Raw genomic sequence first — 13,040 nt, forward strand, 5'->3', positions numbered from 1 at the left:
TATATGAATGGATCACTGAAATTCAGTGATGACACCAGGTGTTCGCGGGAAGGGATAGCATGCCCTACCCGTAGCACGCGCCATTCGCAAAACCTGAAATCCTACATGACAACAGGAACGAGCTGAATACGTAGAGGGTAATGTTGGAGTAACTCTGCATTCCTTAAAAATAATGGAGCCGAGGCACATTATTTTTAAGGAATGGAGATGTGACTTGAGATATTACATTATTTTAAGGAATGGAAAGAGATGAAATATTATGTTCGATTACATTCAAAGTATTGGGAACATTTCTGTTATCAAAATTAAATGTCAAAATGAAGGCTTTAATTTGAAACTGGTACACATCGCTCCATTCCTGAAAAGTAATGGAGCGAGCAGACAATGGAATGACGTCACAAATGTAATTTAAAACAATGTCATGAAATACCGTATTTATGACATTCATTTATTTCAATGTCCTTGCATGACCAACAGGACTTCATAGCAGTACAAAATATAAAATACGAAGTGACATATTTCAGTGCACACATTTAATAAGGGAATCATTGTAAAAATTGTTTAAACTGTTCAACGACAGAGATATCGACTCAGAAATATCGAGTCAGCGAATCTGTATACTTTACCTAGGTTAGTAGTAAATGGCAGTTTTCATTTCATGCCCAAAATCAACCGGTGACCCTCATATCAGACCAGACGACCTGGGGTCTACTGTATGGTATAATACCATGCATGTTACATACACACCACAACATCAAATTGAAAAAAAATGTATGTATTTCAAGTGAATGTGATGCATTTTGCCGTGTTTGAAAGACATTGTCACGGGAAAGCTTGTCGAGCTGACGAACAGACGACCAACAAAGGGAAATAACTCCAAGATGATATTGTCTTGGAAAGCTTGTCGAACAGAAATGACTCCACATCATCTGTGATCTTGTCGTGAGAAACGTGATGAAGTTGTTTTGACTATTTTTTTTTAGACTTTGTCTTGGTCACTGGCCACGTAATGCCTACACAAATGTTGTTGATAAGGGAGTATTACCTCTTTGTGACCAATGCTGTGATAAGACACCGACATAGTTCAAATTTATCCGTCGGAGTGTTCCCGTTACACAATCGTAGAAGTACCGTGCTCGAGAAAAGGGATGCATTCTCCCTTGCTGCAACACTGGGCCCCAACACATCCAACGGTTCAATTCAAACGTATATTAACTAATCTACGCATTATTATGTCGTCTATAGTGGAAACATTAAACCAAATATATATGTGTTGATTTTAAATCCTAATGACATCAATTTTTCTGTTTGACTTTCTGTTTTTTATTTAACGAGCATCATATTTCTCTGTGTGTTTTTTCTGCAAAACATATTTTTTAATGTTTTAATCCATTTCACTAATCAAAGTGTCCTATCATTTCATCAAAATATCTGAATACGGTGATTTCATTTTTATACATGGTAACTGCTCTGTCGCCAATGCGAAATGCCTTGTCATTGTAATTCATGATAAGTTCCTCCAACGCCCATGTGAGTGAGTATATTTTTACGCCGCTCTTAGCAATATTACTGTAATATCATGATAGCCTAGTGGCTAAAGGATCGATTAGCCCCACATGGGTACAATGTGTCAGAAGCCCATTTCTGGTGTCCCCGCCGTGATATTGCTGGAATATTGCTAAAAGCGGCGTAAAAGCAACGTAATACCTCACTCACTCTAACCACTGGGCTACCCCACCACCCAGTGTCTGTATGACCTATTTGCATGTGTAAATCAACCTTTTCAAAACAAACATCTCAGAGAGAGGGATGGTGCCTCTAGGCTCTAGTGTGTCATCTACTTATTATTTTATTATCATTTCATGTACATGTGACTCGTGAAGATCCGGGTAAGAATTGATCTTCAGTAGCCCATGTTTGTCGTAGGAGGCGACTAACGGGATCGGATAGTCAGGCTCGCTGACTTGGTTGACACACGTCATCGCATCCCAATTGCATAGATCGATGCTCATGGTGTTGATCACTGGATTGGCTGGTCCAGGCTCGATTATTAAAGACCGCCGCCATGTAGCTGGAATATTACTGAGTGCGGCGTAAACATAAACTCACTCACTCACTCACTCATGTACATGCCTCGTGTGCATGAACATAAAATTATTGTATGTAGCAATATATAAAGTACGCAGTAAGTTCAATATCGATAAAACACCAAAACTTCTGAAACAACCCCCACCCCCAAAAAACAAAATAAATAAATAAATAAATAAAAGCAACAACAAAATAAGCAACAACAAAAAAAAAACAGAACAAAACCAATTAAATACAAAAACATATACAGGACTATGGCGTTCTGTAGAGGTGACCTGTTTGGAAAACCTCTGCGGTTCGTCCTGGCGCTGTGAACACCACTATCGGAATACCCGAGAATTTCCGAATGAAATGAAGTAAACTGTTGTTAAAGTAGAGTGACCTCCCTTAGCTAAAAATTGGCGAACCGCTGCTTCGGTGGCATTGGATCATATCTCTGAATGTTATTGTCGGTTGGTTTCGTCCAGTTTACAGGTATGTCAGGTTGATATGTACATGAAGTTCTACATCAAACGATGTAGTGCAACATTCCCTGCTCGATCGGCAAACACTGTAGAGGCAGGGTCTAAATTGCTTTCAAAACGGATAACAGTTTGACACTTCGGTTCTGAGCGTTCAGTTCTTCTGGCATAACCGAGGTTAACACGTGTAAACAGTGTAAGGGCGATATAGGTTAACAACTAGTCTCTGAAATGAACATACTTTACAGAAAAAAACAGTTCATAATGAAAAAAATAAAATATAATGAAAAGGAGCTATGAGACTAAACAAGACAGTTCATAATACAAAAAACCCACCTAAAATACCGCCGTCAGTTCCAAATGAATTCCCGCGCTTCAAGTACTCAATAACACCCGGAAATTGGCCAACACATGACGTTTATCTCCTAAAAGGAGCCCACAGACTTTCTTCATATTCAGAAACTGTGGACATCAAGACTTGCTACATAATCTAAACTTGCATGGGCTTTCTTGGATATGTTTGTGTTTGGGTCTGTATGACAGATCATGGCGATATCATTTTCCATGTTTATATCTTTGGTACTGACAGTCACACCTATCAATCTGTTAATGTGGAACAGCATTCTTCTCGATTACCCAAATCGCCTATGGCTTGAAAACAACAGGTGAAATATTAAACTGGACATGAATTCCGGTTTCATATAGTCCAGCATATAACTAGCCGACTTTGCACTATACCAAGGTGTGCTCGACCTTGGCTGGAATACGAGTTTATTCAAATGAACTAGGTTTCATAATGTCAGGTTCGTTTTGTATTCTTGTTATCCATTTTTCCTGTCATCAGAAATATACATTTACATACAAAATATATGCATTTATGCTTGTAAACATTAATTCTCTTTTACTTATTTTACTCATGACAAAATGATTTACTTTTTGTTTGTTTACGTACAAACACATTGTGTAGGTAATCATGAAGATTTATAAACAATATTCTCACACATTTACAGTTTTAGGCTTTTACTAAAATGTCCATTGTTATTCTCTTTTGTTGGATTCACCAATGTTTGAACATCAAAGATCTTCATCACTTCTTGCTTTTATATCAACTTGACATGTTGGCAGGGCTCCAGATAATTTTTCAACATCAGGAGTACGTACTCCTTATATTTTCAATATAGGAGTACTGGAAAAACTTAAGAGTACATTTAGAGTACTGAATGGAAATTAGTAATCAGTATTCTTGTGTTTCGTTTCGTATATGCACCACAACATTGCTACTCTTGTGTAAACAGGTCAATAAACAATAATACAATACTTTTTTATATAAATACGTCTGTAAATGATTCGTACACCATTGCTGTGGTGCGTATCTGCTACGTTTTTCAAAATTATTTCCTACTGTATGTGCATATTTTTTATCCGTACTTACGTCGATACGGCCCTTATCTGGAGCCCTGTGTTGGGATGTAACTGCAACATTGTGCTGAGCATTCAACCCAGATTCAATCAATGATTCATATGATATTGAAACCACACCAGTAAGATTTTGTCTGAGAGACTCGCACCAGTTGATAATTAGTTTATGCAGTCCCTGCGTATTTGATCTGAAATAGATCAATTTTTTTGTCAAATAGGTAAAAACAGTGTTGTCTGAAGTCTAAAAATAAACAAAACCATCATATAACCATAGATTCCTTGTTCTGTATGTAATTTATTTGCGTCATGACACAGAATCTACCACAGAAATGTGATTCATTAGTTATGAAAAGCAATGGCAAAAATATGTGTGTTTTGGGTAAAATGAAATTATAAAACAGGGTCGGTAGGTAGGGTTTATCTTTTTTTCTTACATTTCTTTTTTAAATGTACTCGCATATTTTTCATAAAATCACATATTTATGTAATATCAGGGACCAATCTTGAAAGAAAAGCCGGGAGACCAGTTAAAATTTTTTATAACTGAAGCATCAACACTTTCTAAATTCAACATTTATGACAAACAAGAGTAAGTGAGCACAGGTCACATATGGTCGCCCCCAACATTGGGGAGTACATACTGTTGGAATAGCAAAATGTTTCGCTGTCTTTTAAAAAAACGAAAAAAAAAAGTTTATAGGGTCGGGAAGTTTGTGATGGGGCGGGTTGAGAAACTGTAAACACACATATATTTTTTTTTGGCCTGAGGTTAATGGTTATAGAGGAGACACATACCAGTTTGCAGTCCTTGTGTTATTGATCTGAAATAATTCAAAGTTTTTGTCAAATAGGTTAAAACAGTATTGGCTGTAAAGTCTGACTGAACTAAAGCATCATGAGACCATAGATGCTCTACCTTTGAGTGAGTGAGTAAGCTATCTTCACATCGGCCATATTGTGACAAGAGAAAAAATATGCATCCCTAACAAAAAAATGTCAACAGTGTAACATGTAATAGGGCATATATAATAAAAAGAAATGCTTTTAGCAATATTCCAGCAATATTACGGCGTGATACTTTAACCATTAGGCTATCCCACCGTACTGTAAGTCCCCATGGTCCCTAGCATGGTGATCTACCTTCAGTTGCTAATGATCTATAGCCTGTTTTTATATTGTATTGTTATATATGATGTTATATTTTATAGCTAAAGGCACTATATCACACCACAGATGTCCAAAAAGAAATAATGCATTTCTGTCAACAATACTAACTATCAGCCCTCAGGGAAGCTACCATATAATTTATTCCCCCCAAAATTACGTATTTAGATTACAATATTGAATTAAAATGTTCAAACGGATTAATGCAACGTTTCATTAAGTTGAATCTTGCACCGTCTACCGGCCGAACATTATTTCAAGCGAACCCCATAGAGTTATGTCCATTTGAGCTTTCTTTAGGAATATGCTATGGACAACTTGTGACTTAAACCAGTTTGGCAAACACCGACAATACCGCATGTGACACTTTATGATGTATGGAGCAATTGATTAAATTCCATATTTGGCAAGTGTTCTCTGTTTGGAAGCTGTTCGCTTTGAAGTTTCAAGTATTGATTTCATGCAAGTAGTAAGGGATAATAAGACTTTTATTGCATCAATAGGACGCTCAAATGTGTGCATATGCCCCAATATATATAATATAGGCCAAAATATTGTCGAACATAAGTGACAATGTGCCTTTAAATGCTAGCTTTAAATCTCTGCGATCATCTGGGTTTTTTCTTCCCTTTGTTGACAGGTTTTAATTTGAAATGAATTGTTTTCCTGTTTTATCCTATTACTGTATAACTTGATCCATTCACAATAAGGCTGAAATAATGCTACCATGACTTAAATTAAACTCACTCACTCACTCACTATAATAGTAGCACCTGCACCTTTACAGTTGTCTCCCTTGGGTGACAGGCTCATGGATTCTGATCCTGATTAGCCAGGGCCCCGTTCCTCAAAGCGATCGCAGCGCTATGACTGTCGTAAGTCTATGTTAAAGTATGGGAGTTACGATCATCGTAGCTCTACGATCGCTTTGAGGAACGGGACCCAGAACACTGGGTTTGTTTCTAGCTTTGTTATCACCACACCCATATCTAATTCCATCACTCACATCTGTAAACTGACATTCGATTTTGTTTCATAACTGCTATTTGTTTTTGCACATGTATGTTAATATTTAAGTGTCATTAGATCTAGTTTTTTACCACTTTTACTAAAATTACATGCATGCAGCACTATTCGGTGAAAAGGAAAGGTCCAAACATTTTAGTTTATTATTAGATTAATTTTTTGTAACAAAAATTTGGTGCATCTTTTATTGACAGTCTTTAGTTGTTTTACAATGAGCTGTGTCCCACATCAGCACCCTGTTGAATTTTGCTGGAGTGGTGTAGCCTGGTGGTTAAAGCGTTGACTCATCATGCGGAATACACCTGTGGAGGTCCGTAGATCGACGCTCATCATGTTGATCACTGGATTGTCTGGTTCATATTATGAGCATTCATATGAGCATGAGCATAACAAGTACATGTTCTTGGTGTTGTACTTGTGTGATATTGTTATTTAAATTGGTGTCAAGTGTCCCCCCGCCGTGATATTGCTGGAATATTGCTGAAAGTGGCGTAACACTAAAACTCACTCGCTCACTCACTCTATATATTAACCACCCGTGAAGGTCCGGGTTAGAATATTGATCTTCAGTAACCCATGCTTGTCGTAAGAGGCGACTTACGGGATCGGGTGGTCAGGTTCGCTGACTTGGTTGACACATGTCATCGGTTCCCAATTGTACAGATTGATGCTCATGCTGTTGATCACTGGATTGTCTTGTCCAGGCGCGATTATTTACAGACCGCCGCCTTAAAGCTGGAATATTGCTGAGTCCCCGCCATGATATTGCTAGAGTAAAACTAAACTCACTCACTCATGCTGAAGACCTGGGTTCTATTCCCCACATGGATACAATGTGTGAAGACATTTCTGGAGTCCCCCGCCGTGATATTGCTAGAGTATTGCTAAAACTGGCAAAAAATCCAACTCACTCACTCGCTTAAAAATGCTAAGGTATAATCATGAAAATTCACATTCAGAACATTTCACACATACTTGATTTTCATGATTATCCTGTGTATTACAGGGCTCCAGATAAAGGTCGTATATCGGCGTATGTACGGATAAAAAATACACACGATACGGTAGGAAATAATTCAGAAAACATAGCAGATACGCACCACAGTGATGGTGTACGGTCTTAGAATCATTTACAGACGTATTTATCTGAAAAAGTATTGTTTTATTGTTTATTGACCTGTTTACACAAGAGTAGCAGTGATGTGGTGCATATATGAAACGAAACACAAGATTACTGATACTCCATTAAATTCCATTCAGTACTCTTAAGTTTTTCCAGAACTCCTTTATTGAAAATATAAGGAGTACATTCTCCTGATGTTGAAAAATTATCTGGAGCCCTGGTATTATATTCCCATTTTAGACAGTTTATTCAGTAAAAAGGCCATAGTCTGTTAAAACAGACAATGTTTGGTATGTATTAAAAGTATTCTGCTTTGACTTTTATTTGGATATGTGTGGATGAATATGTGAAGATATGTGTTCAGCTTTTTAAACAAAGATTACTTGACAACCTTCAGCAATCACGTTGTAGTTCTGTCAACAGTCTGATTCCTTCTATTGCAAGCATTTTAAATCTCTGTTAAATGTAGAAAAGTTTCTCACACTTCCTATCCCTGTACATCCAAGACTATGCATCATTCGTTTCAGATGTAGTAGGTTTAAACCAGCAGTCGATTTTGGGAGATACACAAATGTCCCATACACTGAACAACTATGTAAATATTGTATAGAAAGGGGAAGATCTTATGTTGAAGATGAATTTCATATATTGCTTTTATGTGATCGTTATTCACTTGTAAGAAATATGTATCTTAAACAATATATCAAGTCCCACACTGTAACATCTTTCATCAAAATTATTTCATTTGAAAACTTTGATGCTGTATATAACTCATGTCTATATTAATATAAAGTACAGCAGCTAAGAAAAACTTAATCAATTCTTTCACTGGCATGCAGGATCCATGCAACCAAACATTGTATTACTGACTGTGACTCACTCACTGACTTTCTGAGTCATTGACTGACTGACTGTGACTAATTGACTGGACTGTCTCTTTGACTGACTGACTCTCTGACTTTGACTGACTGACTGACTGTGACTGACTGATTTTTTTACTTTGACTGACTGTGACTCACTCACTGACTCTCTGAGTAATTGACTGACTGACTGTGACTAACTGACTGGACTGACTCTCTGACTTTGACTGACTGACTGACTGTGACTGACTGATTCTTTGACTTTGACTGACTGTGACTGACTGACTGTGACTGACTGACTCTCTGACTTCCTGACTCTGACTGACTGACTGACTGACTGACTGACTGACTGACTCTTTGACTGACTGACTGATTCTGACCGTGAGTGACTCTCTGACCGTGACTGACTCTCTGAATCATTGACTGACTGACTGTGACTGACTCTCTGAGTCATTTCCTGAATGTGACTGACTCTGACCGTGACTGACTGACTCTGACTGACTGACTGACTGACTCTCTGACTGAGTCATTGACTGACTGGACTGACTCTTTGACTGACTGACTGATTCTGACCGTGAGTGACTCTCTGACCGTGACTGACTCTCTGAATCATTGACTGACTGACTGTGACTGACTGGACTGACTCTCTGACTGTGACTGACTCTCTGACTGAATCATTGACTGACTGACTCTGACTAACTGACTGACTGACTCTCTGACCGTGACTGACTCTCTGACTGAATCATTGACTGACTGACTCTGACTAACTGACTGACTGACTCTGACTAACAATCATTAATAAGTTTTCCTATCAACTATATCTCCGATTATTAATGTTTTCAGCCAGCCCCAGTGTGTCTGTTTGTTGTGTTGTGTCAACACATCACATGCACAATCTTTCATTAAACGATAGTGCCATGTAAATATTCAATGATTTCTGTTTCAGAACATGGACTTAATGCCGTCTCTTCAAGCAAGACAATGATCAATCACATCAAGATGAGATGTTTATGTTCAGGATAGCTTGTTAAGGACCTTCTGCAAGTTGAGAATGGCAGAATTATAGTGGAAATGTTTTCATTTTCAAATACTACGATGAACATTCAAGAGTTCCCCTTCCACTGACTTTTGTAATCAGGACACCGCACTGCAGGATGATTCGGTAATGTTTATAGATAATTCAGCCACAGCTGGTTGTGTAGAAAAGTGACTGGTTAGGATGGAGAGTCCAGAAGAAGATGGAGAATCTGATGTCAGGGTAGATAACTCTGACATCGACTACACTCAAGACTGTGATGAAACGGACAACACCAGTTCTGATCCTGACTTCATCGTAGATGCTCCTGATGGGAAAATATCTCAGTCCAGAACTAACAGATCTGGTCGGAATGGATGGGTGGACAGTGGTCAGACAGTGTCTGGCAAATGTAAACAGAAAGGTCAAGAGGGTAAGACATTTGAGTGTGATGTGTGTAAGAAGATGTTCAATCAGTTGATCAACCTGACAACACACATGCGTACACACACTGGGGAGAAGCCATTCGAGTGCTCAGTCTGTCATAAAATGTTTGGATATTATGTGAATCTGACGACACATATGAGACTTCATACTGGCGAAAAGCCATTCAAATGCGATGTCTGCCTGCGGACGTTTACTCATTCCAACACCCTGAAGATGCATAAGCGGATTCATACTGGAGAACGACCTTATCAGTGTACAGTCTGTGGGGAGAGTTTTTTGCGTCATGATCAACTGAAGCGTCACATGAGTGGTCACACCGGAGTGAAGCCCTATAACTGTCAAGTCTGTGGCAAGGCTTTCACACAGATAGACAGCTGGAAGATGCACATGGAAAAGCATGCAGAAATTAAACCATATGAATGTGGTGTTTGCCACAAGAATTTTGCGTCAGTAGTTACATTGAAGAGACATATGCGAAATCATGAAGCTAAGACCTTTAAATGCGATCAGTGTGACAAGGAGTATGTTTTTAAGGCTGAACTGAAAAGACATATGGCTACACAACATAGCACAGAGCGACCGTACAAGTGTTCGATCTGTGAGAAATCTTTCCCAGTGTCAGTCAGTTTGACCAAACATATGTTGTCACACACGGGAGAAAAACCATTTAAATGCCCGTTTTGTGAGAAAAGGTTCACATCTGCCAGTAACATGGGTGCACATAAACGCCAGCAGCATACAAAAGAGAGACTCCATAATTGTCCAGAATGTGGGAAGTGCTTTCCTCGTCCAACATCTCTGAAGAAGCACATGATCACACACTCCGGAAGGAAGAATCATGTGTGTTCCGTCTGTTCCAAGGCGTTCCTACTGCAGGGCAGTCTAAGGATCCATATGCGGACCCATTCTGGAGAGAAGCCCTACTCCTGTCATTTGTGCAGCAAAGCCTTCCAGCATCAAAAGACATTGAACAGGCATATGGAGATACATTATGATAGTCTGCTGCTCACATCGGGTCAGGTTAACCTTGATAACGGTCAGGGCATACCAGAGAAGATAAAGAACGGAAAGACAAAGACATGTTTAAAGTGTCCATTTTGTCTCAAAGAGTTTTCCTACTTAAAACATTTCCGTTCACACATGTCTCTACATCCTGAGGCTTCGTCTCTCAGCTCAGTAAGCAGTAGTGAAGAATGTGGTTTGAAATGTGTGGCTTTGGTACCTGTAATAACTGGAGAATCTTCTCAAGAGAACACTCAGGTGCCAGATGAATGTGTTCAAGTGAAGACAGAGCATGAAGACTTGGAGACGTCTTCTGGTGGTGGTCCTAATCGTGTTTCAGATCCCCCACCTCCTGTCTCAGATGTTCAATACAGCAATAGGACCAGCACAAGTTTGGCTGTAATAAGTAAGCTTCGCTCTAAACTCTTCAGAAAGAGAAAAGCACAAACTGTGTCCAACTTGAAGGAGAAAATGTTTAAATGTCCAGCCTGTGGACTTGTCAGTGACAATGTACAGTTTCTAAACACTCACATGAAATTACATACGAATACAGAATCGACCCAGCAGAAAAGACTGAAACCATTCAAGTGTACTGTCTGTAGGAAGACATTTGTCTTACTCAAATCATTACGTAAGCACATGAAAAAGCATTTGAATCCCCCAAAGAAGAAGCTGAAGAAGATGCTTTTGAGTTCTCAGGAGATTGCACCAAATTATACACCACCAGAAAACACTCAAGGAACACAGATGGAAGAGACTATAGAACCACTGCCAAAGTCACCAGGACCGCTGCTGCAAAAGACATCAGAACCCCTGTCACGGACTCCAGAACCACTGCCACAGACACCAGAACCATTGCCACAGACACCAGAACCATTGTCACGTACACCAGAACCATTGCCAAGGTCAACAGGTCCACTACCAAGAAGGGCATCAGAATCGCCTGTGACCAAAGCAAAAGGCAAACTGAGAGGAGAGCCGGTGAGATGTACTGTGTGTGGTCGAGGTTTTGTCTATCTGAAGTCACTGAACAAACACATGCGTGATCACTGCATTGTTGAAACTTTTCCTTGTAAAATTTGTGGGGAACGTTTTAAAGATAAGGTGACACTGAAAGAGCACACTGAAAATCATGAATCAACCACTAGTCAAGCAGTACAAGAACCTGTGGATATTAAACCTAGTGTCTGTCAACAGTGTGGCAAACTCTTTGATGATGTGGTGACTTTAAATAACCACATGATAACACATGAACCACTTAGTTCAGTGGAGCCCCAAGTCTGTGGTAGAACCACCCTGGAAAATTATTCCAATGGACAAGTCACTGATCCTGTTGACATCAAACCATTTCGATGTAATGAGTGCCCAGAAATATTTGAGACAGCTCATGCACTGAGGTCACATGAAACTGTTGCACATGCTCCTGATCTGTCATCTGTGAAGCCATTTCCCTGTTTTAAATGTGGTGAGAGGTTTAGTGAGACAGCTTCACTGTCCTCCCATGAAGCTACCCATGTGGTGACTGAGGTAAGAGATGCTGGTGAAGCACCTCAAGTAACCAGTGATTTTCAGCAGCGAAGAAACTGGATAGATCCTGAAGGTGAAAGCAGGGGTAAAGTGGTCACCTTTTACTGTTACACCTGTAATAAGGATTTGGGTGATTCTCTGTCCTTGACCGAACATCAGAAGATACATAAAGCTGCATCAAACAAGATGGAACATGAATTACTAAGGTACCTGCATGCTCAAGGTGAGTTCGTTGCTCAGAAACTCACAATGACATAAAAATTTCCTACAAGTAGTCATGTAACCAATGAAAGAAACTGGACCCGGAATACTGACCAGACAGTCAGTAGCCATGGGCAGCGGAGGACTGACCAGGAGCAGGCTGACCTGTGCGATGGGGACAGGGGGTCAGGGCGTGAGGTGTGTGAAAAAAGATTCACAAATCTCATTACTCTTAAGAACGTAACAGTATTACTTTGCAACCAGCAAGACTTACACTGTAGACATTCAGAGCAGGTCTTATCAGTTGTTCACTGGTCATGAGGGGTACATCGACACCCTTGGGCCCAGAGGGACCAGTGAACAAAGTATTTATCTTACCGAACACCTCAATGTTAATTTTGAACTGTTTGAAACACGGGTATCAGATCATAATAGGGAGTACCAGAGTTAGGCAATTAGCCAATACTAGATTTTCAGATGACATAGAATCTAGCAGATGACAAGAAAACAAATTTAGAGTTATCTCCCTTTCACTGATTTGCATTCGCAAAACATCGTCAGTTCCCGTACATCATATGTGACTCAATTATTTGAGATAACTCGAAGTACCAAACCCACAGTTCGGCATTCCCAGCAGGTAACATAGAAAATGTTACTCGCTTGTATGGCGTTGTTGAAAATAATAGAAGAGTGCTCAACCAATCAGA

At 39.4% G+C, this 13,040-nt stretch overlaps 1 protein-coding gene across 1 annotated transcript; it reads left to right on the top strand.

Annotated features, from left to right (window-relative positions):
- The first annotated feature begins 9,114 nt into the window (after positions 1-9,114).
- Positions 9,115-12,390, top strand: LOC124272210 (zinc finger protein 91-like). The gene has a single exon (XM_046707364.1). The coding sequence runs from the start codon at positions 9,361-9,363 to the stop codon at positions 12,388-12,390; it is 3,030 nt and encodes a 1,009-aa protein (XP_046563320.1). The 5' UTR covers positions 9,115-9,360.
- Positions 12,391-13,040: the final 650 nt, after the last annotated feature.

Source organism: Haliotis rubra, unplaced genomic scaffold (assembly GCF_003918875.1).
Source record: "Haliotis rubra isolate DU_JTF1 unplaced genomic scaffold, ASM391887v1 Scf1670, whole genome shotgun sequence".
Classification (NCBI taxonomy): Eukaryota; Metazoa; Mollusca; class Gastropoda; order Lepetellida; family Haliotidae; genus Haliotis; species Haliotis rubra.